The sequence below is a fragment of the Maylandia zebra genome, linkage group LG6 (assembly GCF_041146795.1).
Source record: "Maylandia zebra isolate NMK-2024a linkage group LG6, Mzebra_GT3a, whole genome shotgun sequence".
In the NCBI taxonomy this organism is placed as follows: Eukaryota; Metazoa; Chordata; class Actinopteri; order Cichliformes; family Cichlidae; genus Maylandia; species Maylandia zebra.
The window spans coordinates 17957875-17981137 of NC_135172.1; the positions used below are offsets into that span (position 1 = coordinate 17957875).

General features: G+C 40.6%; 3 protein-coding genes across 9 annotated transcripts; all 3 read left to right on the forward strand.

Annotated features, from left to right (window-relative positions):
• Positions 1 to 16: 16 nt before the first annotated feature.
• sart1 (spliceosome associated factor 1, recruiter of U4/U6.U5 tri-snRNP) lies at positions 17 to 2866 on the forward strand. The gene is made up of 2 exons (XM_004549264.4): positions 17 to 207; positions 375 to 2866. Exon 2 carries the CDS (start codon positions 382 to 384, stop codon positions 2689 to 2691), a length of 2310 nt encoding a protein of 769 aa, XP_004549321.1. The 5' UTR covers positions 17 to 207; positions 375 to 381; the 3' UTR covers positions 2692 to 2866.
• Positions 2867 to 4441: 1575 nt separating this feature from the next.
• Positions 4442 to 13975, forward strand: LOC101477730 (oxysterol-binding protein 1). 7 transcript variants are annotated; one of them, XM_076884793.1, is made up of 21 exons: positions 4442 to 4570; positions 5356 to 5526; positions 5792 to 6000; positions 6131 to 6293; positions 6392 to 6503; positions 6596 to 6794; positions 6907 to 7021; positions 7108 to 7171; positions 7269 to 7436; positions 7527 to 7772; positions 8020 to 8140; positions 8359 to 8462; positions 8591 to 8686; positions 8967 to 9151; positions 9280 to 9509; positions 9692 to 9730; positions 9909 to 9956; positions 10470 to 10508; positions 10624 to 10656; positions 10786 to 10824; positions 11204 to 13975. In XM_076884793.1, the coding sequence occupies exons 2-21, from the start codon at positions 5393 to 5395 to the stop codon at positions 11344 to 11346; spliced, it is 2487 nt and encodes an 828-aa protein (XP_076740908.1). In that variant the 5' UTR covers positions 4442 to 4570; positions 5356 to 5392; the 3' UTR covers positions 11347 to 13975. The 7 variants fall into 7 exon arrangements, with proteins under 7 accessions (XP_076740908.1, XP_076740910.1, XP_004549324.3 ...); XM_076884794.1 differs by lacking the exon at positions 4442 to 4570 and adding an exon at positions 4594 to 4760; XM_076884795.1 differs by lacking the exon at positions 9692 to 9730.
• A 1539-nt stretch (positions 13976 to 15514) lies between these two features.
• On the forward strand, positions 15515 to 22412 carry casp3a (caspase 3, apoptosis-related cysteine peptidase a). Its single transcript, XM_004549271.6, has 6 exons — positions 15515 to 15752; positions 16105 to 16244; positions 19761 to 19889; positions 20025 to 20200; positions 20298 to 20406; positions 20522 to 22412. The coding sequence occupies exons 1-6, from the start codon at positions 15688 to 15690 to the stop codon at positions 20749 to 20751; spliced, it is 849 nt and encodes a 282-aa protein (XP_004549328.1). The 5' UTR covers positions 15515 to 15687; the 3' UTR covers positions 20752 to 22412.
• Positions 22413 to 23263: the final 851 nt, after the last annotated feature.

Sequence of the window (23263 nt, forward strand, 5' to 3'; positions counted from 1 at the left end):
GGCGGCGTCAGCCTCTGGCTGACGATCGCAGGAAGTGCGTTTTCAGGAAACAGCAACACTGTCGTACGCTGTTTTTTGTTCTTAAACTTACACGAACGTGGTGTGAGGTTATTTACACTGGCCTGAAGAAAACATACAGCCGACCATTCTAGTCCCTTACCGAGATTGGATTTTGAACGCAAATTTCAATCTTTGCCTTCGAACTACGTAAGTTGTGGCTTCGGTTAATGACTTAGTTTTCATAGCTTATGTAAGCTAGTTAGCAAGGGAAAGCTAACCGCTTTCCCGTCATCAATCAAATCTTAAAATTGTCAAAGCTAGCGGTTTTATTTTTCACTGCTTGCATTTTTAATTGTTGTTGTTGTAATTTTCAGATAAACGATGGGTTCGTCTAAGAAACATAAGGAAAAGAGCCGCGATAAGGACACAGAGGAGCGCCGTCGTGAACATAAGAAACATCGCCACAAGGAGCGCGACAGAGACACTTCGGACCGAGACAAGGAGAAAAGAAAGCGCTCCAGGTCCAGGGAAAGAGGCAGACGGGAGAGCCGTGGGAAGGGTGAAAGGAGCAGCGGGGAACCACGAGTGAAGAAGGAGAAAGTAGATGCGGGATATGAGGAAAGCAATACTGAAGTGCAGCCTCAATCTGCGAGCGGAGATGCATCTCTCAGCATCGAGGAAACAAACAAACTCAGGGCAAAGTTGGGTCTGAAGCCTCTGGAACTGAATGAGAACAAGAAAGAGCTTGGGACCAAAGAGGAACCCATGGTTGCAGAGACCATCAACCCCGTGGTCATCCAGCAGCAGAAAGAGATGAGAGAGAAGCTTGCAGCTTTGAAGGAAAAACGCAAACTCAATCTGAAACTGGGGAAAGTCAAAACCCTAGCTGAGGATGACTGGCTGGATGACACATCCTCCTGGGTCGAGAGAAGCAGAAAGCTGGCAAAAGAAAAAGAAATGGCAGAAAAAAGAGCCAAACTTCTGGAAGAGATGGATGAAGAGTTTGGTGTCAGCAATCTGGTAGAGGAGGAATTTGCTCAGATTAAACAGGATGCGTACACATCTCGAGATTTAAAGGGACTCATAGTGCAGCACAAAGTAGAGTCTTTCTCTGAGGGCCAGACTGTCATCCTGACCCTTGAAGACAAAGGTGTTTTGGAAGAGGAGGAAGATGTGCTGGTAAATGTGGGACTGGTGGACAAGGAAAAGGCAGAAAAGAATGTGGAATTAAAAAAGAAAAAGCCAGATTACAAACCTTACGAAGAAGAGGAGAGCGTTGACGACATGGTTTCATTTAAATCTCGCTCTGTTCTGTCAAAGTATGATGAGGAAATTGAAGGTGAGAAGAAAAAGAGCTTCCGGTTGAATACAGGTGGTTTTGCAGATGGAGAGCGAGAGCGCGAGCTCCAGGCCATGAAAGAAATGCTGCGAAATCAGGCCCAGTCCTTGGAAATGCCTGCGCTCTCTATCGCCTCGGAGTACTACACACCACAGGAAATGGTGGGCTTTAAAAAGACAAAACGTAGAGTGAAGAAGATCAGGAAGAAGGAGAAGACATCCACTGCAGATGACCTTCACCTCGATGACACCCGCAGCTCTGACTTTGGCTCCAGGACACGTGGCCGAGGCCGCAAACAGGAGGATGATGAAGACCAAGAAGTAAAGAAAGAGGAGAAGGTGGTGACGCATGAAATCCCCCTATTGTCTGACGACATCAGGATGGCAGAAATGGACATAAGCGACGATGAGGAATTTACCCCTCCTGAGCCAGCTGTAATTGAGGAGGATGAGGCAGAGCAGGAGCTGCAGAAGCAGTTGGAGAAGCAGAGGAAGCTGAAGCAAATGCAGCTCCTGAAAGACTCTGGGGCGAAGGTGGCAGAGCAGGTTAAGAAGCTTGTTAAAGATGACAATGAAGACGATCCTGAAAAGAAGAACAACATTGTTTTCAATGCTACCTCAGAGTTTTGCAGAACCCTGGGTGATATCCCAACATACGGACTGTCAGGCAACAGAGAGGACCAGGAAGACATTATGGACTTTGAACAGGAGGAGGAAAAAGATGATGCTGGAGGTTCAGACTCTGACATGGATGAGAATGTTGGATGGAGCACAGTTAACCTGGATGAGGAACAAAAACAACCAGATTTCGCCACAGCCTCTGCCACCATTTTGGACGAGGAGCCCATCGTCAACTCCGGCCTCGCTGCTGCCCTGTTGCTGTGCAAAAATAAGGGTCTGTTGGAGACTCAAATGCAGAAAGTAGCACGTGTCAAAGCGCCAAAGGGTGCCCTGCCCAATGGCGACTACTGCATCGAGGACAAGATGGGCTTTGATGACAAGTACAGCCGCAGGGAAGAATACAGAGGCTTCACGCAAGACTTCAAGGAGAAGGATGGCTACAAGCCTGACGTCAAGATTGAGTACGTGGACGAGTCTGGGCGGAAACTCACTCCAAAAGAAGCTTTTAGGCAGCTCTCCCATCGATTCCATGGAAAGGGGTCTGGAAAAATGAAGACCGAGAGGAGGATGAAAAAGCTGGAGGAAGAGGCGTTGCTGAAGAAGATGAGCAGCAGCGATACTCCTCTGGGAACTGTGGCTTTACTGCAGGAGAAGCAAAAATCCCAGAAAACGCCATATATTGTGCTTAGTGGGAGTGGAAAGAGTATGAATGCAAACACCATTACTAAATAAGCATGAAATAAGTGTATTATAATTGTGTATAATTAACGTAGAAATATTCAAGTACATAGATAAAATACACCACACACATACACATCTTTTAATTAATGTCTACGATTTAATGTCCTAGTTTATAGAAGCTGCATTGTTGTGTTGAAGAATTGTTCAATAAAATCAGTACAATTCAGAGGAAGTGTTTGGTTTTTCCTTGTGTTTGGAATTTACATGATTAATTCAGATCACAGCTATATTAAGTCATAAAAACAACAAAATTATTTCTCTAATATTGTAGGTTATTTACTTTACCACAAAAAAGATTACTGTACCTGTGAACTAGTGCTATATAAAAACCTGGATATATTGAATTGAGCACTGTGTGTTTAAAATGCCTTTTAGTTTCATGAAAGCTGTTTGAGTAGGGTCTGTAATTGTGCCCTGGCAAATATAGCAGGTGCATTTAATTTCAATATTTTTAATGGAAACTACATGACAGGAATTAATGCAAACATAAGTGCATTATGGGTGCACACATTGACTAATTACCCAAAATATAACAATATAAACTCACTGGCCACTTCTTTTCAAATACTTGTTAATAAAAAATGTCTAATAAACCAATCAGATGGTGTAGACATACTTAAGATAACTTCCTGAATTTGAAAATGAGCACCAGAATAAGGATGAAGGGTGATTTCAGTGGCACTGGTGTTGGTACAAGACGGGCTGGCATGAGTACTTCAGAAAATGCTGATCTACTGTGATCTAGATGCAAGATCACATCTTTGGAATAGTGGTGTAGTAGGAGATTCACAAAGTGGATCTGCAGCAATGAAGATGCGGTCATGTCAATATGGACCAAACTCTGAGGAATGTTTTAAGCACTTTGCTCAATCTATGCTACAAAGAATTAAAGTAGTTCTGAAAGCAAAAAAGGCTCCAACCTGGAGGACTAAACTCTTAGTTATACGTTAATACATAATCTGTAAGTTCTCATATAAACTGGGCTGAAAGTCATGCTATACATACAACAATGTAGTTTGGATTTTTTTTTAAAGGAAAAGTAGATAAATGAACTTATTTTACATGCATAATACCATTCATATTGCTTTACACTGTAAACCAGAACAATACTAATGGGGCATAGCCAGTTGATTCAGATGTAAAGGTATTTATAAATATGCATACCTTCTTTGAATTAGTATGAGAATGAGTATGGACATTAAGCATGTTTTCTTTACACTGATATAGCCTGCTTCTTTTTTGTCTGTGGAGAACCACAGACATTATTAGAGAGACAAAGACCCCTGAACTGAAACGTATGGGAGAATTCTACAATAGCAAAGATAGTATACATAGATACAGACATTCATACACTACGACAATTATAGTATAATAGTAATTATTTTTTGCATTAAGTGATAAAATTATTTTTCAAACAAGGGATAAATAAAGTTTTTTCTCATGATCAAAAACGTCAGCAAACCGTTTTGTTGTTGTTGTTGTTGTTGTTTAAGTTATTAAGTAGTGAAGATAATTTATGGGATGGTTAATTTTCAACTATAGAGTCTTACCAAATAACTTTGAGTCGTTTTTTTTTTTTTTTTTCATTTTCACTGCAGGTAACATGTATGTGTAACATTGCATGTGACAAATAAAGGCTTGATGGATTGTATTACATTGAAAATAAGAAAACAATATCTGGATCTTCACAGGGCGTACAACCATTTACATCAACTGCCGAGAGGCGTTTAGATTGACTGGCGGAACTAAAGCGCACGGTTTAGATGCTGGTCGAACCCTATTTTGTTGCACAACCTGTAGCAAAGTGGTTAGCGAAGCAAAAACTAGCGAGCTAACGTCGCATCATCAAGCTCGATATGCCCGCCCATCGGTGAGTCTTGCAGCTATATTACATTAAGTTATGCATCGGATGGATGCATAGTGAGAGGGCTGCACGGTTTAAAACGATAATTGTCAACGTCTGCGGCGTGTCAGCTTTTCCAAAGCTTCCTGTTGTTTAGCTAACCGCAAGCTTAGTGACAGCGGGCAGAGTTTTAAGTAGCTTTGATGTGGTATTCGGGGTAAGTTGACTATCAGTATCCATGCTGTTAATTTGACACTTCCATGTAATCCTACGAGACCAAGGGAACGGTTGAGCTCACTGTTATCGGCGCTGAGCTGTGTTTTCTGGATGTTTATTAGTTTCCTTCAAACGCGATAAAACTGTAGCGAAGCAGGTTATTGGAGTCGTGTCAGCGTCCCTCAGCTCGTTTTGTTTTCACTGGAAGGTGCCACGACAAGCCTAAAAGTTTCACGGAGCCAGAGCTAGTGCCAGTGTTGAGTCATATTTTTTTTTACCTTTGACAAGCGTGGCTATGTAGGTTTAATTCTGATGACTCGGTAAACATAAACATAAGTGATTGCAGCCGATCTTAGTGGCGCAGGTTGAATCTGCTTCCGTTACCCGTAACGCATTGTGTCTTATATAGCCAAAGATTGATGAATTATATGGTTATAAGATGGTATAAACTTTAGGATGTAGTTACAATGTGTCTTGATTTACTGTAAGTGTGATGTCTTTATAGTGAGCTTGTATCATGCACATCATGTATCAAATGTGATGTGCATGACACAAACTTTACAGTAATGCACCTGTAAATGTTTTTCTCTCCACAGCCTGTAACATCACTCAGTGAAAGCACAGGCTGTTGTGATGTCAGAGCCAAAGTCCCCTACTCCGACCCCTGGAGACACATACAAGGGTTGGCTCTTCAAATGGACAAACTACATAAAAGGTTACCAAAGACGCTGGTTTGTTCTCAGCAATGGCTTGCTCTCTTACTACAGGTAAGTTATATGAAGAATACTGAAGCTATAATAATTTGCAATGAATTTACTCTATTCCAAGCTCAAAAAGAAATTGCAAAAGTATAGCTTAAAGAGGATCCATGCATTAAAATTTTATTATAAGTATGCCTTGTAATAAAGGCCTTTTTACAGGACAGCAACAGAACCACAATAACACCACAAAGCCATCTGAGCAGTACACATCTATAAATGTAAGTGATTTGCAAACTGCAGATTTGACTGCTGTTGTCGTCTCTGTCTTCAGGACTCAGGCTGAGATGGGTCACACATGCAGAGGCACCATTAACTTGGCCACAGCCAACATTGCTGTGGAAGATTCGTGCAATTTTGTGATTTCTAATGGAGGGGCACAGACCTATCACCTGAAGGCCAGCTCCGAAGTAGAGCGCCAGCGATGGATCACTGCTTTGGAACTTGCAAAGGCGAAGGCTGTCCAAATGCAGGCGGAATCTGGTAAGAGGGACTCTTACCAGAGGACAATGCAGGGGACTCCATAGAGAAAGCTTACAAAGCACCCAGAAGCAAACTCTTTCACTGAATTGTGTTTGTGTTGACTAATGACACTCTCTGTTTTCTTCCTTAGATGACTCAGGTGATGATTTCCCTGCAGTCTCGCCAAACTCAGGACAGGGTGGAGACTGCCGTAACACAGAAATCCAGTCTACATTACGCACACTTAACAGCAAAGTGGAGGATCTTGCCACCTGCAATGATCTCATTGTCAAGCATGGGTCTGCTCTCCAAAGGTAGTACTTACTAACAGACTATTATCCATTAACTAATCTTTTTTCTTTTTTTTTTTTAATTACGCTTACCCATTAAAATCTTTATTTCACAATTTTAGGTCTTTATCAGAACTTGAAGGACTTCGTGTCGCAGTGGACATGGGAGAAAAGGTCAAACAAGTCACAGAGAGAGCCACGCTGTTCCGAATCACATCCAATGCCATGATCAACGTAAGTCAATCAAGCGTTAATAAAAGTTGAGCAAACAGCTCTCCCCCTGAGTGTGTTACTGATGATGTCTATTTTTTTGCGTGATCCTCTAGGCATGTAGAGACTTCCTTTCCATGGCTCAGAGCCACAGTAAGCGCTGGCAGAAGGCCTTACAGACTGAAAGAGAACAGAGGATACGTCTGGAGGAGACTCTGGAGCAGCTAGCCAAACAGCACAACCACCTAGAAAGAGCTTTCAGAGGAGCAACAGTTCTCCCCCCTTCATTCAGTAATCCTGCCTTAGGAAACAAAGGTGAGAGTCTTTTCATCATCGGAAATTCTTACTCTGCCACCTTCGTTACCGATCTGCTGAGGTCTGTCGAACCGTTAAGTTATTCAGTCTTCCAACTCTTTCTTCATTTCAGGGGGTGTTTCAGGGAAAGCCGATGCCAGTGACGAGGATGATGACAATGAGTTCTTTGATGCTATGGAGGAGCCAGCAGAGTTTATTACTGTCCCCGCTGACCCCAAATATCACAGGTACAAACTGATATTTTCTATTGTCAGACGTTTCTTTTCCTCCACATGTGTTTTGTTTTATACTTGACTCTTATCCTCTTCTACAGGAGATCTGGCAGCAACATCAGTGGGATCAGCAGTGAGACTGGGACGGATGATCAGTCGGTAAATGTGCGTTAAATTTTTATATCTAATTATTTTTGTATTAACTGCATTACCATATCAAAGCCACCTAACTCCTGCTGATATTTTCTTTATCTTCCATCAGTTTGATGAACTTTCTTTGGCATCAAACCCAGAGTCTCCACAGCCGCTGGAGCTGGAGCCAGTTAGGCAAAGGCGAACTCGTATCCCGGACAAACCAAACTATTACCTCAATCTGTGGAGCATCATGAAGAATTGTATTGGAAAGGAGCTCTCAAAAATACCGATGCCTGTAAGAAATCTGTGCACACAACAGCGTCAATGTGACTTTTCCATTTAAAAATAATCAGAAGTGATGAGATGTGTCTCTGTGAATTTTTAGGTGAATTTTAATGAGCCCCTGTCAATGTTGCAACGTCTGTCTGAAGACCTGGAGTACTACGAACTCCTTGATAAGGCTGCAAAGAGTCATAGCTCTCTAGAGCAGATGTGTTATGTGGCAGCCTTCACAGTGTCTTCCTACTCCACCACAGTCCACCGCACAGGAAAGCCCTTCAACCCTCTGCTCGGAGAAACCTTTGAGCTCGATCGGCACAGAGAGTGCGGTTATCGCTCTCTTTGTGAACAGGTAGTTAAAAAAAAACAAACACACATTGTAAAACACAGAAATGGTCTACATTGCATTGTTTTTTCACAAATTATAATCGTTTTGATTCAGGTTTTACCTGTTTCCATTGCAAACATGCTTTATTTACTCATGTAGTATTTTGTCCTAGTCATGTTTGTTTTCTTAATGCACTCAAAGCCATTGTATAACTACAGTGACCATATGTTAAGCTTCCTGACTCTTCTCTCTCTTTGTTACCTCTTCTTAGGTCAGTCACCACCCACCTGCCGCAGCCCACCACGCCTTCTCTGAAAAGGGCTGGACCCTCAGACAGGAGATAACACTAGCCAGCAAGTTTAGAGGGAAATATCTCTCTATCATGCCTTTGGGTGAGTGCGTGTGTGTGTTTGTATAGCTGCAAACAAAGACACAGCATGCGAGAACAATACACCTGCTAAGCCTGATGTTTTTATCCAGTGAACACCGTCTGTCTTACACTACTGTAATTCACTATTTCAGTGTAGAATTTCATTTTTTCACTTTAGTTCATGGGATATATGGGATACGTTTCCATCACTTGCAACATCATTCCCTTTTCTCTCTCCAGGTTCTATTCAGTGTATATTTGAAAAGAGCAACAATCACTATTCTTGGAAAAAAGTGACCACAACAGTTCACAACATTATTGTTGGGAAATTGTGGATCGATCAGGTAATGCCAAAATGTTTTAGCTTAAACATTATGAAAACATTAGATGTTTTCATATGATGTTTTGATTTTAATCTGCTAGAGAACAAAACACGCAGAACATTTTCTTTCTTTATTTTGTCCTGTGCCAGTCGGGAGAGATAGATGTGGTGAACCACAAGACAGGAGATCGCTGCCACCTCAAGTTCGCTCCCTACAGTTATTTCTCCAGAGATGTACCGAGAAAGGTTGGCTCCTTTTTTTCCTTTTTCTTTTTTTGTGTTTGTTTAAATAAGATAATTTGAGTGAGGTTTCCTCAGGCAGTATTTTCCTTTCAAGATGATGTTATTACATCCACTAGTACATAAGTTGATTCTGTTGAGTCATCCTCATCCTCTTTCCTTCTGCATATGAGCCGTCATTTTCCCAGGAAACTTATAGGAAGCCTTTAATGGCAATGGTTTTATTATTTTCTCTCCTCTACAGCCTGCAATCAACATATCTTAATTAATTAATGTCTCCTTCTAGGTAACAGGAGTAGTAACAGATAAGGATGGAAAAGCGCATTATGTCCTGTCAGGAACGTGGGATGAGAAAATGGAGTTTTCCAAAATTATGCAGAGCAGTAAAGGTGAAAATGGCACTGAAGGCAAACAGAGGACTGTCTATCAGACACTCAAAGCCAAAGAAATCTGGAGAAAGAACCCGTTACCGTAAGTGTTTTAGTCTTAAAGCCTGGCGACGTTCAGAAGTGTGAACGTGTTCTCAAACATTTGGAGCGGAGCTGTTGTAAATACTGCTGCTCTTTACTTTTAATGTTTTTATATTGTTGAATTTGCAGGGAGGGAGCAGAGAACATGTACTACTTCTCCTCTTTGGCTCTGACTCTCAATGAACCCGAAGAGGGAGTTGCGCCAACAGACAGTCGGCGGCGACCTGACCAGCGGTTAATGGAGGAAGGCCACTGGGACGAGGCCAACGCAGAGAAACAGCGTCTAGAAGAAAAACAACGCAGCACCCGTCGAGAAAGAGAGAGAGAAGCTGTGAAAGCAGCCAGCTCACCTGAGGAAGGTAGGACGACGGAGAGCGAGTTTGTGTTTAGCATGGGTTTGATTTTTTTTTTTGTTTTGTTTGTATTTGTCTTATATTTCTGTCTGATGTTGTGTCCATTCATCTTTTATCCATTTTTGTCTGTCTTGGTGTTTCTTGTCTTTCCTTTTTTTTTTACCCCCCCCTCCTCTCTTAATGCTAAGCTGTCACTGAGGCTTCGATCAATGACTCGCCTTTGAAAAGCAAGTACTCAGCTTAGTCTCTTCTCACCTTTGGTGTGAACTTCAGACCGCACAATCAAAAGTGCACACACGAAATGTTTGTGCGTTCAGTATTAAGGTGCTCAGCATCCTCCTCTCTTAATAACAGCTTATTTATATTAATATGTCCCCCCCTCCCCCGTTCCTTTGTTTCATTTAGCTGATGCAAAAGAGCCTGCTCCTGCTTCAAGTGAGATTTCTGATGAAAGCAAGTATCATTTTACAGTTTTATACAAAGTGTACTTTTAAAGGTGCTTTGTGTGGCTTTTTTACTGAGCAAGTACCGTTTATGTCCACGGGGTGGTTGCTGGGTGCGTTTGCTGCTATCAGTGACTTCACAGCTCATATGTGTCATTTTGGATGTTCCAGTGATTTTCACTTCCTGGTTATAATGAACAAAACTATAAGTGTAAAGAGATTTTCACTCATTGTTAACTCATGTTCACATTTTAGACCAGCAAAGAGAAGATCTATAATCTAACCCTCTATAGAACCACCTAATCAGGTCAAATCTAAATGACCTATCAGTTCTTAAAGCACAATCAGTTTATTACACAAATCAACTTATTTCTTTGTTACGATTAGTCTGTTGGGCTTTTGTTAAATTTTTGAGCAGAAAATAATGCCTTAGATGCGACACATGGCACTTTTAAAATTTGAAGAAATCTTTTTTTATGTGGATTTTGGATGTGTCTTTATGTTTGTGCTGGGTTTTGCTCAGCTGACACTGAGGATTCCCCCCCTCATACACCTGTTGCATGCAAGTAGTCCATTTCGTTTTCACTCACTGTCATTTTCAAATCACAGCAGTTCTGTTATGTCTCAACTTCCAAAGAAGAATCATCCTTTTTTTGTTTTTCTTTTTCTTTTAATAGCCCCTTATGGACCGTCACTCTTCCCTTATATAAGCAAGTATTCTGATCATGATTTAATGCATAGCACCAGTATATCACATTTTCTAGTAATGTAGTTGAATCCTAATGACCAGAAAAACATCCAACTTCCACCATTTTCCTCTTTACAATTTGCTCTCTTAGTGGAAGGCAGGGAAGGCCCTTATGGAGCTCCAGCCAAAAGCAAGTAACATTCATTTCGACTGTTGTCCCATCTCTTAGATCCTCTTAGAGTAGCTGTATACAGCTGTAGAGGCCTCACAACATTGTAGAGTGGCAGTTTGTCTGTGATTGACCAGCATCCTCTGACTCTGAAGCAGCTAGTGTGTTATTTGTGAGCCTGGTCCTCTCCAAGTGGTTATACAGAAAGAGCCCCCTGCATTTTGTTTGTATAGGATGCATCTGAAGATCAAGGTAATGCTAACATTTATTTGTTTCTCATGGGCAGAACTCTGAATGCATATCGGCTTAATTTAAGCATGATATGTAATCCTGGCTGAGTGGGGGCGGGTTAACCTTTACTGTAGCTTCTAAATTGAAACGTTCTTTTCTTTTTCAATAGGTGGCCATCCAGACACCTACCAAGCACTGTGGTTTGAGAAGATGGATGATCCTGTGTCCGGAGAAACGTTGCACATCTACAAGGGGGGTTACTGGGAAGCTAAGGAGCAAGGGAACTGGGATATGTGCCCTGACGTCTTCTGAGCACAGCTGAACAATTTCCCCACTGAGGTGTACAAATGACACGATCGTTAGAGGGACCCCTTTTTCCTATCACATTAATTAGGAAATCCAGTTTGACATCAGCCTAGCCCGTCATCTGACCAACCTCCTTCAGCCCCTCCGTTCAGCAGGATCAAGGTCGGCTGGACTTCGCGTTTAAGTACACACGATTGCCTGTGTGGCATTGTAGTCACCCTGCAGCTGGTTGGTGTTCCTCCCACTGCCTCTCAAACCCTGAAGTTTAGCTTGGTTTTGGTCCACAGCCTCTTCCCAGTCCAGGGTTTTCTGATCCAGCCTTCAGGTTGCAGTTTGCAGCAGCTCTTTCTGAAAATGTCATTCTGCAGTTTCTTTGGATGTGCTATTGTTGGAAGGGTTATTGACCCAGATGGTACCTTTCGATATGAAAGGCTTGCTCTGATAGGTTGAGGTACTACCTAACATGATTAATGTATGTTTTTCTGCCACATTCCTGTTTGTTTTCCAAATACTCCAAAGCCTCCTCAGCACAAAACCACAGCAAGTCAAAGTTAAATCGCATCCTTTTATAATTCCCACAGTAATATCCACGTTACCATTTTCAGGCCACAAGTTTAGCTTTTGGCATTTTGGAGATAAATGAACATATGTTCGATACAGAGATACAGAGCCAGACTGATATAGGATTTCTAAGACTGATATACTGGCCTAAATTTGACACAGTGACCTTTTAATTTTCTTTTTGGGCACATAAACACATTTCCTTAACATTTGTTACATGTATTTATTTATCTACTCGTTTACGCTCTGCCTGACTATGCTCAGAGCATCTGGTTGTGTTTCTGTTGTGTTTCAAACACAGTGTAGCCAACAGGGAAGTGGACAAAGCGTAACATCAACAATCAGAATATTCCTTGTGTTTCTGTGTTCTGCATTTCATTCTCATTTATAGGTCATTCTAAATGCCAATACTGACAAATCGGCAAATAGCTGATATATCAGTCGGCCTCTAATGCAGAATTTGCCTTTGAATTTATAGTGATTTGTGGTGCTGCTTCAACCCCTGAAACAACAACTATGGAGGTATAATATAGCTATATACTAAGACTTTTAAAAAAATGGTTTGAACTGTCTTATTTTCCCCCATTCTAATACTTCTCCTATGCCCTGTAAGTACACCGCAAAGATCCAGAAGTATTTATTATAACTGTGCTGTCCTGCTTATTGGTGGAGTTACTCATATAAAACCTGAATATGGCTTCATACATCGTTCATTTCATACTACAGGAGTAGTAGAGTACTACTGAAATGGCAGTTACTGTTGCAGATGCATTTTTAGGTTGTCTGTGGTCACGGTCACTTAACCTCAGAAAACACTCTTTTTTTTGGGGGGGGGGCGTCTTTGCTCAAGAATTGAAACAACAGCTATGACATTTGCGTTTGTGACATTTGCATTGGGGAAAACTGCCCCACTTCTCAAAGCTGATAAATTTCAGATGTATTTTTCTAATTTAGCTTTAAAAGTTTCACTCCTGGTTTCACAGTAGATGTCGAGGCCATCCACGTGAGTTTGTGACTAAATTTAAATCAGCAGATCTGTGCGCTGAGTTGTCACGGAGCTGCGTGGAGTTTACTGCTAACTCGAGGATTTGCAAACTGAGGGCATTTGAAGCGAGTGGTTTGGCCTTTGTGGTTAACTTCAGACTTGGCGAGCATAGCTTTAATCTTGATTACAAATATTTGTGTGCTGTGAGTTTAGATTTTCTTTTTTGTTTTTTTTAAATAGCAATAACAGTGCCTCTGCTCCTACAAGAGGCACAAATTGAAATGCGGGGGTAGCGTTGAGCAAGAACACTAAAGCTGCACAAACCGACTTTTGTCTCGGTCTTTGCTGTTGTTTGTCTCGAGGTGGTGGACTGTGCAGGTGATAGAAAGTTTTAATCAATGTCATATTAAAGTGTACTTAAAATAAGCTCTACCAACAAAGATGACAAAAACAGCGCTAGAAAATGATTTCCGTGTGAATACACCAAATAGTGAAATAACTGTGATCATAAGTAGTTGTGTTGATGAAGAATATAAAAAGAGTGATGCACTTTTAAAGTTTTGTTTTGGGGTTTTTTGTGTTTCATTATCATTGTTTACTCCATATGAACATAGTTTCATTTTCTGAATCGAGGGCACCGTGTTACAACATGTAGCTCTTTAGCAACCAAGTTAGCTTTCAGTTTGAAATATTCGTCTTTATTTGTGTTCTGCCACCGTCATCTTCACCGAGGCTCTGCGAGCTATTTAAAAACACTTCTTTATAGAATAGGTGTACAGATTTGTGTCCTCTGTTGTTTTTATTACATGTAACATTTCTGTTTCTGTGTTCGTTTGAATTGTGTGGTTCTGTCATTTCATCTTTATGTTTCTAGTTTTTTTTTTTCTGTCGGTTTCCACCAGTTTGATCACTTTGTTCCAGCTAGTGTGTTTTGGTTTTTTTTTCCTCCTCTTTTTCTGACTGTCCTCGTCTACAACTGTCCAAAGCTCAGTTGGTCAGATTTTGATGTTGGCTATTGAGATATTTGTGTGAGCTTGTTCTGGAAACTTTTCCTAAACCATGTTCAATAAAATATGAAATGAATTACAATTCTAAGGAAACTTTTCACCTTTTTCTGTCCTTTTGATGGAGTTTTTAAAAGGATTGTTTTAGAGCAGGGGTGCTCAATCCCAGTCCTCGAGAGCTACTGTCCTGCAGCTTTTAGATGCATCCCTACTCCAACACAGCTGAATCAAATGTTTGATTACCTCTTCAGCATGCCATCAAGTTTGGAAAAGGCCTGATAACAAGCCATTCATTTGATTCAGCTGTGTCGGAACAAGGATGCATCTAAAAGCTGCAGGACAGTAGCTCTCGAGGACTGGGATTGAGCACCCCTGTTTTAGAGATTGTGGCTGGATTAAAGTCTGAATTGAGATGAACTGCTTATCTTTGGTATTAATTTTATCAACTCTCAACAAAGCGGTTTTACTAATATAATGTATATGTGTAATTTCAAAGCAGATGACTACTTTTTATTTCAACCTGTTTGAATTGCTGTACCCCTTGAAAACAACATACCAACATTTAATAATGTAGTGTCTGTGTAAATAAGCTCCACGTCTAGTTAAAGGTGGAACTTGGGTCTTTTATAAACAAGTACTCCTGGATGTGCAAAGGTTTAATTCATTTTAAAGATGAAACTATACTTTCAAATGTTCACACACTGGACACTATATTAGGGACACCTTACTCATACAGGGTTGGGTCCTTTTGCCTTTAGAGGTGCATTAATTACTTGTGGCATAGATTCAGCAAGGTGCTGGAAACATTCCTTTAGAGGTGACATTGTGGACCATATTGACATGATAACATCACACAGTTGCTGCAGATGAGTTGGCTGCGCATCCAGTGATTCAAATCTCCTGTTTCACCACATTTCAAAGGTTCTTTCTTGGATTGGGCTCTCTGTAAGCCCTAAAGATGACTGCTTGGAAAAATCCCAGTAAGTCAGCAGTTTCTGAAATGTATTTGCAATATTTTCATTTAAAATGGGTCCACAAGAAAAAATAACATTTTATATGAATTAACATAAAAAGATTTATTTCATAAATACGGGACAGCAAGCTACCAAAATGTTTCTGTAACTTTACACATTTACAATGTAAACCCCGAGAATGTGCTGATAGATTTATTTCTTTTCAGTTACTAAAGATGAAAAACTTTGGCATAGAAAAACTAATTTGCACCGTAAATGTGTAACTAAACGTTTTTACACTGACGGTCTGATTGAGTTTAGATCATAGTGGGCTGGATGTGGCCCACGATATAAAATGAGATTGACATCTCTGGTGTCTACGCTCGAATGCATCTACCATGTGATTGGCTGATATTTATGTAAAATTGTGGTTGAATGGGTGTACTCAACAAAGTAGCCAGTGATTGTATTACACGAGTTAAAATAAAAATAAAATGTAAGAACCCGAATTAAATTCTATTTCTGTTATTGTGAAACGCCTTGGGTCGATTGTTAGTTAAATTCAGTGATCAAACGTATGTTGTTTGCGTCTGGAGAAGTCGTTTCGTGGACGTTTGTAGCTGTTCTCGTCTCGGCACGCCCCTGAACGTAAAACGAGCGCATCTCTGAGTGACATCAGCATCTTTTGTTTACCAGTCAGCAGAGAGTCCCTCAGGACCACACAGCAGCAGTAAAGGGAGAACATCCGCTGCCAGAGCACGACTGGGCATTTTTGAGGCCTTCTCTTTGTCACATAGAGAGCGTGAATTTGTTTGGTTAGCGTTTAATTACTTGCCTGTGAAAAATGTCGGAAAACGGATCCGGACCTGGAGTGGACGATACAGACGCAAAGCCAGGCAACGGAAAACAGTGAGTCACTGGATTAAGCTAGTTAGCGATCTTTATGTGTTGCGATCTATTGTGTTCATATCCTGTTGAAGGTTCAGGGTAAGAGTGAAACCGTTTGTCGTCCTTGACCTCAAAGATCACAGCCGCTCGTTTTGTCTTCTTCTTCTTCTCCTCCTTTTTTACTGCTGTATTAACGCTCTGCTGTACTTTAACATTGTGCTATTTGATCGTTTGATATAACGGAGCTGCAACTGTAGTCCAATCTTTGCATGCTTCTTTCTTTATTTACAGCAGCATCTCTCTGACGTGCATTATTTGCTGAGTTTCTAATCACACATTAAACTTCTAAACTAAATGTTGGCTTGTCCGTCAGATCAGCGGGCTCTTCGTCTGCTTCTGTCCCCATGGACGTGGATGCCAAGCCCCAGTCACACAGCTTCAGATACCGCCTCGATTTCCCCAGAATTGGCCAGTGTATCATCATCAACAACAAGAACTTTGACAGGAGTACAGGTGAGCATTTGGGCGGTCTGTTAGTTTCTGAAATTTAAACTCTAAACGAAACAGCTGTAAGTAACATCTAAAATTAATCTTCCTGATTCAGTTTCAAGCGCAAATCGAAAGGTGATAAAATGTCACATATGTGAGAAGCTGTAGAGCTACACTTGGTATATACAGCAGGTCTGTGACATTTAACGTGTGTAACATTAGACAAACTGATGATCTATTTCTCTTTAGGTGAAATGTGCGATGATTTGACCAGCACTGCATAATATAGATGAGTTGGGTGAAGAAATTAAGGCTTTAATTTTGGAACTATGCATGCAAAAGAGCTCATCAGGGTTCTGCTGCATGCATACAGTTCATAATTTAACTTGGATCTACTGAACTCCATTATGCACTTTAGACATAAAAATTGACCTAGAGCTCCCTTGTCACAAAGGGTGACTTTAGCAGGGAGCTCCACATGTTTGATTTGGCAGAGTTTTTACACTTGACGCAACCCCGAAGGGATTTGTGTCTTCGACTGGAATCAAACCAGTGACCTTTCCCTTCCTAAGAGAATGCATAAACCACTCCAGTATGGCTGTACATTTGACATGAAGGTCTTAAAACGTGTTAAAGTGTTGGGATGTGTGTGCGGGAATTGTGCTGCTGGAGTTCAGGGCTTTAGCAATTTATATTACAACCAGTTCATTGCAAGATATTTTATGGATCTGGACATAAAAGCAACCACTATGTGGGTTACAGGTTATTTATTAGCTCAGTTTTGCTCTTGTTGCACTTTGTTGTTCAGCCAAGTTAGGGCCCTTACGTGAAGTAATAAACTAGTGATACAGAGACCAAAGCTGATATAGAGGACAATGTTTGCACAACTGTTGAAACCAGTTGCTGTATTAACACATTAGAAAATGTATTTGCTTTGTTTTCTTCATGCTTAGTAAATAAAAACAGGTATGGGTGGTGCACCGAGTTAACTATTTACATAGGGAAGTGAATCCAGACTAATGGTAAAGGTTAACTTTGGGTAATGGATCCATTGTCTCAAATTTTCTTTGTTAAAACTTTAATTAGGTGTCATTCCCATACTAGTGTTTCTATTGACAATACATCCACCCCCCCATTTTTACTAGACGCCTTTGACACAGGGGTGTGCATGGTAGAAAGCTGGAGGAGGGGACTTCTTTGAGTATTAAATGTGAGGTGATGCCACCTTGTTGTATGAGTGTGTGTTGAGGCTAAAGGCTCACGTTTCATCTGCCTGTTGACAAGTGTTTGTTAGGGCTTATTTGCAATGCTAAGCTCTCCCTTGGTAACGTGTCGCATCACTGCGTTGAGGCTTGAACTCTGTGCAGTAATGGCCCACACTGTGGAGGCAGTGCTAAAGTGTGGCTTCTCTTCTCCTCTATTCTCTATGTAGGACAGAAACCAGGTGATTCATCTCACTTCTACACCTTTTGAGAGTTTATAGGTGTGGAAGGTTTAACCTTAATGCTGTGGATTCCTATTTCCTCCATTCACTGCAGGTTTATTAGATGTTCTGGTTGGATCTGTTGCAGTTTACGTGTTAAGTATCCTTGCATTTGATGACAGTAGGTTTTGGGAGCTGCCAGCACATTTTACTGTCAGCTGGCTCATCAGCAAGTTCAGACACATGACTCAAAGTATGATCAGGCACGCAAGGCATGGGTGTGATCTATAAGATGACTGGCACCACAAGAGAGTATGCTGATCAGTTCCTCTTCCTGTTCAACATTTGCTGTGGAGTATTTTGTTTGAGAATATTCAAAATGTAGTTTTTATTAGGAATGAAGTTGTTTTAAATATTGTTGCTTTTGGGTGTTGGCACAGAGTTCTTTATCATTTTCTGAGGCTCAGATGATTATACTGGTTGCGTGATACTGTCTTTTTTTCCATTTACTTTCAGAGATTAACCTTTCCCTCTGGTTTGTGTTCTCTAACTTTTTCTTTTTTGTCTCTCCAAAAACCTGTTTGCTGTTTTACTGTTTGAGGTAATCAGAGGGCCTCCAGGCTTGGTGGTTGTGGGCTGTGTTGTCCTGTTTTCATGTTCTTGTTTTAACAAAGAAAAAAGGTTTAACCTCATTTCAGTGGGGTTGGAATGTAAATGACAGAGAAAGGAACAATACATTTTAATGCACTTCTAGCAAATATATCATTAATCGGCACATATTAAATAGTTTAAGAAATCAAACTTTTAGCTGATTATGTTCTCTGAAATTGTTCAGAGCCCTAAAACTGTAACGGATGGTTGGTGCCATCATTGCGCTCGAGTTCAGGCTCCTCGAAAGCTGGTGTGTCCTTCTCTGACCTTTCATCTTGCTCTAATATCTCATCCCTCACACTGCGATGAGTCTGAATCTCCTACAATTCTGAGCAAAAGTGAAGTACTCAGGAATTAGTAACTCCTATTGCCAACCATAGAGGACACTGAATCAAAGTTTTGCCCATCATTTTGAAAAGAAAGCCAGAAAGCCCAAGATGTACACCTGACTATACTGATGGATATACAGGTCTCAGGTCCCTTACGTGATAGCAATGAATAAACATCAAAATAAACATCAAATGGCAGCTTTTCATTTATCTTTGTCAGTATAACCATGTGTTATTTGTATCTACTGAAATGGGAATATCTCTTTTTTTTTTTCTTTTTTTTTGCCCTCTAAAAATCAGAAGTGCCCCCAAACCCCCCAGTCTCAGTCAGCTTCTACATCTGTCTTTACAAACGTCCTGTGATGGTCTTAATATTCCATCAGATTTGTGTTTTTGAAAACTTGTCTGGCAGGACTAAAAGGGCACACACGACTGCGTATTCAACATGCATCTCGATGTTCTCAGAGCAAACACGTCGAGTCAAGTAAACATCAGTAGTGGTTGATCCTGTACTTCGTCGTTTAGTTAGCGGAAAGGAACAGGTGTTACCTGAACAATAACAAAGCTCTTTTTCTGTTCAGGTGCCTCATGACGAATAAGCCCTGACAGTGTGACTGTAAAGCAGTCTTTTTTTTTTCTCGTTTCTTTACAGCTGTGTAGGTTTTGTTATTTTCTGGCTCATTGCTGCTCAAGATGGGCGGAGATCATGTGTTAGTAAGAATAGGTGCGCCTGTTAACACCAAAGTCATTGGGTAGATCCATGCAGACTCGCTCCTGCTTCGCTTGAGTCTAGCACACTGAACAGCACATGCTGCTAATGCTGACCTGCCAGTGGCAAAAAAACCCTTGTACCAACAGAATCCAATATAAAACGGACCGATAATGTGGTTTTGTACAACACTTAGAAGCGTGTTAAAAGAAGAAATTGAAGATGCTGCTGTTTAGCTGCAGTACACCTCCCTCCTGCTACATCCAGTCAGGTTTCTCATGCCCGGCTGTCGTGTGGAAAAGCTAAATCAAAATGCGCTCCATTTATATTGTTTGTTTGTTTGTACACTCAGAAGGAGGAAATGTTGATTTGTCTTGCACATGGTTTTCATGTTGAAGTAACCAGAATTGTGGTTTTGTGTGTTCCAGGCATGAATCAGCGAAACGGTACTGACGTGGATGCAGGCAACGCCATGAGAGTATTTAAAAATTTAGGTTATCATGTGAAGCTGTACAATGACCAGACAGTTGATCAGATAATGAACGTTTTAACTGCTGGTGAGAATGATTTAAACCTCCCACTGCTACTCGTAAAATTAAAAATAAGCCTCATGCTACTGACTCTTTTCACATGCTTTTGTTATGTATCAGCTGTACGTGTATTCATTTATCCATCTCTTTGTTTTTTTTAAGCATCCAAGGAAGATCACAGCAACTCAGCCTCTTTTGTCTGCATTCTTTTGAGTCACGGGGATGAAGACTTGTTCTTCGGCACGGACGGCTCAGTAGCGCTCAAACACCTAACTTCACTTTTTCGAGGCGATCGCTGTAAATCACTGGCGGGAAAACCCAAGCTCTTCTTCATCCAGGTACCGTGGTGGTTTCTCTTCTAGTCCACTTCCTCTAACCTGCAAACCTGTAAACGAACGCTGCTTCTTTTTTTGTGCATGTGTTGACATTGAATAGGCTTGCAGAGGTACAAATCTGGATCCAGGCATTGAAACAGACAGCGGAACTGATGGTGTTAAGATCCCTGTGGAAGCAGACTTCCTCTACGCCTTCTCCACTGCCCCAGGTTAAAATAAGGGCCTTTCCTTTTTCTTGTCTTTGTTTTTGCATGCTTGCATATTGTTTCCTTTAAGAAATATTGTATTTGAACAAAGCATATTCCATGACTCATCTACACACAGGTTACTACTCATGGAGGAATACTCAGACTGGGTCCTGGTTCATCCAGTCGGTGTGCGACATGATCAGCAAGTACGGAAAAGAACTGGAGATCCTGCACATTATGACCCGAGTGAACCACAAGGTGGCAGTAGAGTTTGAGTCTGCCTCCAATTCTCCGGGGTTTCATGCAAAGAAACAAATCCCCTGTATTGTGTCGATGCTGACCAAAGAGATGTATTTTTCTGGTTAATGTCAGAAAACTAGAAGAAAGGCTTTGGGAGTGCTAGAATTTTTTATTTTTATTTAAATGTACACTTTGCAACTCGATATCTCTTCTAACGTTCATATTGCTTGGAGGGCAGACACGATGCAAATGTCAGTGATGCTTCACCACCTTGGCATTATTAAGTTTATTCAGTGTTGAGTAGTTATTTAAGTCTGGCATTCACTTTTACCCCAGCAGCAGGCCCTTTAACCAAAAGGAAGGTTATTTTTCACATACCAACATGACATAAAACCTACAGATGTCTACAAGTAATAACAGCTTGAATTTCCGGGCTGAGTGTGTTACACGTAGACGCCTTTTTGCTGTTTACACTGCACATTTCAGGGAAAACTGTTGTGAGTCAGTTTGATAGGAAGTTTGACCTTCTGCGTTTGTGTAATCATGAAACCATAGACGGGCTGATTGTCCACCAGCAACAATATCTCATACATGAGGAGCCTATTGTAACTTAAGTGTCTAAGCACGAAGATGGTCTGTCTTTTTTGTTTTCGTCTCTATTTACATTTGTATTTGTCTCCATTGTTGTGTGAGTGATGTCATTCACTGGATCGGTACCTGATGCGTTGTGCAAAGCCTGAATGAAAGCACCACCTGAACCTGGTGGGTAAATTATTATGTAGCAAATTCAAGAGCATCCTGTAAGTTAAATGTATGTGGGTTAGAAAGCTCAGAATTACATTTTTAATTTTCTGGGGGTTTTTTTTCTTTTCTAAAGGTCTATTTCTTTCTCTTGCTTGTGAAAATCTTTGATGGGGAAACAGGTTTAATAGCCTGCATGGGAAGTGCTCAGCAATCCGCACAATGCTGTCTTTTGAGCCATATTTTAACACGTTAGACATACTTGAACTTTTTTATTTCACTACTCTTTTCATGGCTTCTTGACTGGGCCGATTAACCTCATAGGCAGTCCACGGTGCAAAGTGTTAGACATTTCAGGATGTGGTTAGTTTAATTTGCCAGACAACCGGAACTACAAAGACGGATTTGTTCAGACAGGTGATACTTTCACTTTGTTTTTTATCTTGTGTAGACACAAAGTGTAGTACCATCCTTTCCCCGTAAACTTAAGAGGTTTGGTCAGACCAAACATGATCTTTGAATATGTTCACTTTGGCTTCAGGGATCAGTGATGTGCCTTTTTCCACAAACAATGAGCCAGTAAAAGAAATATTGAATATTGATGGAAAAAAGCTTTTGGTTGCAGCCTTAAAGAAACATTCATGGTGGCTTTTTTAAAAAATTAATAATTAATAATGAAATGCAAATTTACTAAAGACATTTTGTACTTCAGTGATGCAATTTTCTTAATAACCACAAGCAAACTGAGTAAAAGTTCTTCTGCAAAACTCATGTCACCATGAATATCAACTAATTCATAAGAGATGAAGCACAGTTTGATTGCACATTGATGCTGTTTTTACATGTGACAAATCATGAGAATGCAATTGTTTATGTACAGCAAGCCAGCTGTATGTGTCACTTACGCTGTTAAAATAATTCATCGTTGCATGTTTGACACGCACTTCTCAATTTGGCTTTTTTGTAAAATCATGATTTTGTAAGCAGCTGTGATGTAAGGTTGATGAACTGTCTTTCACGCAAAATAAAGACCACTTTGTATTCTGTGCTGTGGAATTGGTTTCATTGTTTAGTTTTGGCTCATCCGTTGCAAGAATATTCATAGCACCAAAGATTACCAAACCCATTTTTTGACACATTCTTGGCAAACTCGTTCCAGTTTTTTCAGAATATCATAACAAGAGCTAACCTGAAACAACAGTAAAAGATCCGCTTTTACGATGCCTTGAGTTTAAATATGCAGGATTTCTCCAGATTTGCCTGTAGGTGAGAAAAACTGAACCACTGCAACTTGAGACCCGGGGCCAGATAAAACTGTCTTGAGCACAAATGCACTTTACTGAAACTGCTCCCACAAACAAGTGAATTATACATTTACAATCGACAGTGATTAAAATGCTTTATCTTAACTTTGATACCTGAAACTAATAGTATAAATAAATATGGCATAACTGAACCTAAAGTAATAATTTCTAGCTGCAGTGATTAGATTCACTGTGTTGTATGATATAAAAAGTAATTTCCCTCCCCCAACATAGCCATTTAAGACTTTCAGATTCCACTAAACCACGGTGAGATCATTTTCCACAAATGGAGAAAACTTGTAACGGTGGCGAGCCTTCCCAGGACCAAAATCACTCCAAGAGCGCATCAACAACTCATCAGGTCACAAAAGAACCAGAACATCTAAAGAACTGCCGGCCTCACCTCAGTTCAGGTCAGAGTTCATGATTCAGCAATAAGAAAGAGAATAAACAAAAATGGCATCCATGTGATAGATCACCATTTACCAGAAAAACACCTTGATGATTCCCAAGACATTTGGGGAAATATTCTGTGGACTACTTTTTTCTGCACTTTTTTGCTTGAGGCTTGAGTCCCGCTACATCTAATGTGA

Bases quoted from the DNA above. Each gene is read 5' to 3' on its own strand.
- sart1 (XM_004549264.4), top strand. From the start codon at position 382: ATGGGTTCGTCTAAGAAACATAAGGAAAAGAGCCGCGATAAGGACACA.
- LOC101477730 (XM_076884793.1), top strand. From the start codon at position 5,393: ATGTCAGAGCCAAAGTCCCCTACTCCGACCCCTGGAGACACATACAAG. The intron at 8,141-8,358 runs GTGAGTGCGTGT...TTCTCTCTCCAG, and splicing joins TCTCTCTATCATGCCTTTGG to GTTCTATTCAGTGTATATTT. The intron at 9,152-9,279 runs GTAAGTGTTTTA...TTGAATTTGCAG, and splicing joins TGGAGAAAGAACCCGTTACC to GGAGGGAGCAGAGAACATGT.
- casp3a (XM_004549271.6), top strand. From the start codon at position 15,688: ATGTCGGAAAACGGATCCGGACCTGGAGTGGACGATACAGACGCAAAG. The intron at 15,753-16,104 runs GTGAGTCACTGG...CTTGTCCGTCAG, and splicing joins AAGCCAGGCAACGGAAAACA to ATCAGCGGGCTCTTCGTCTG. The intron at 16,245-19,760 runs GTGAGCATTTGG...TGTGTGTTCCAG, and splicing joins GAACTTTGACAGGAGTACAG to GCATGAATCAGCGAAACGGT.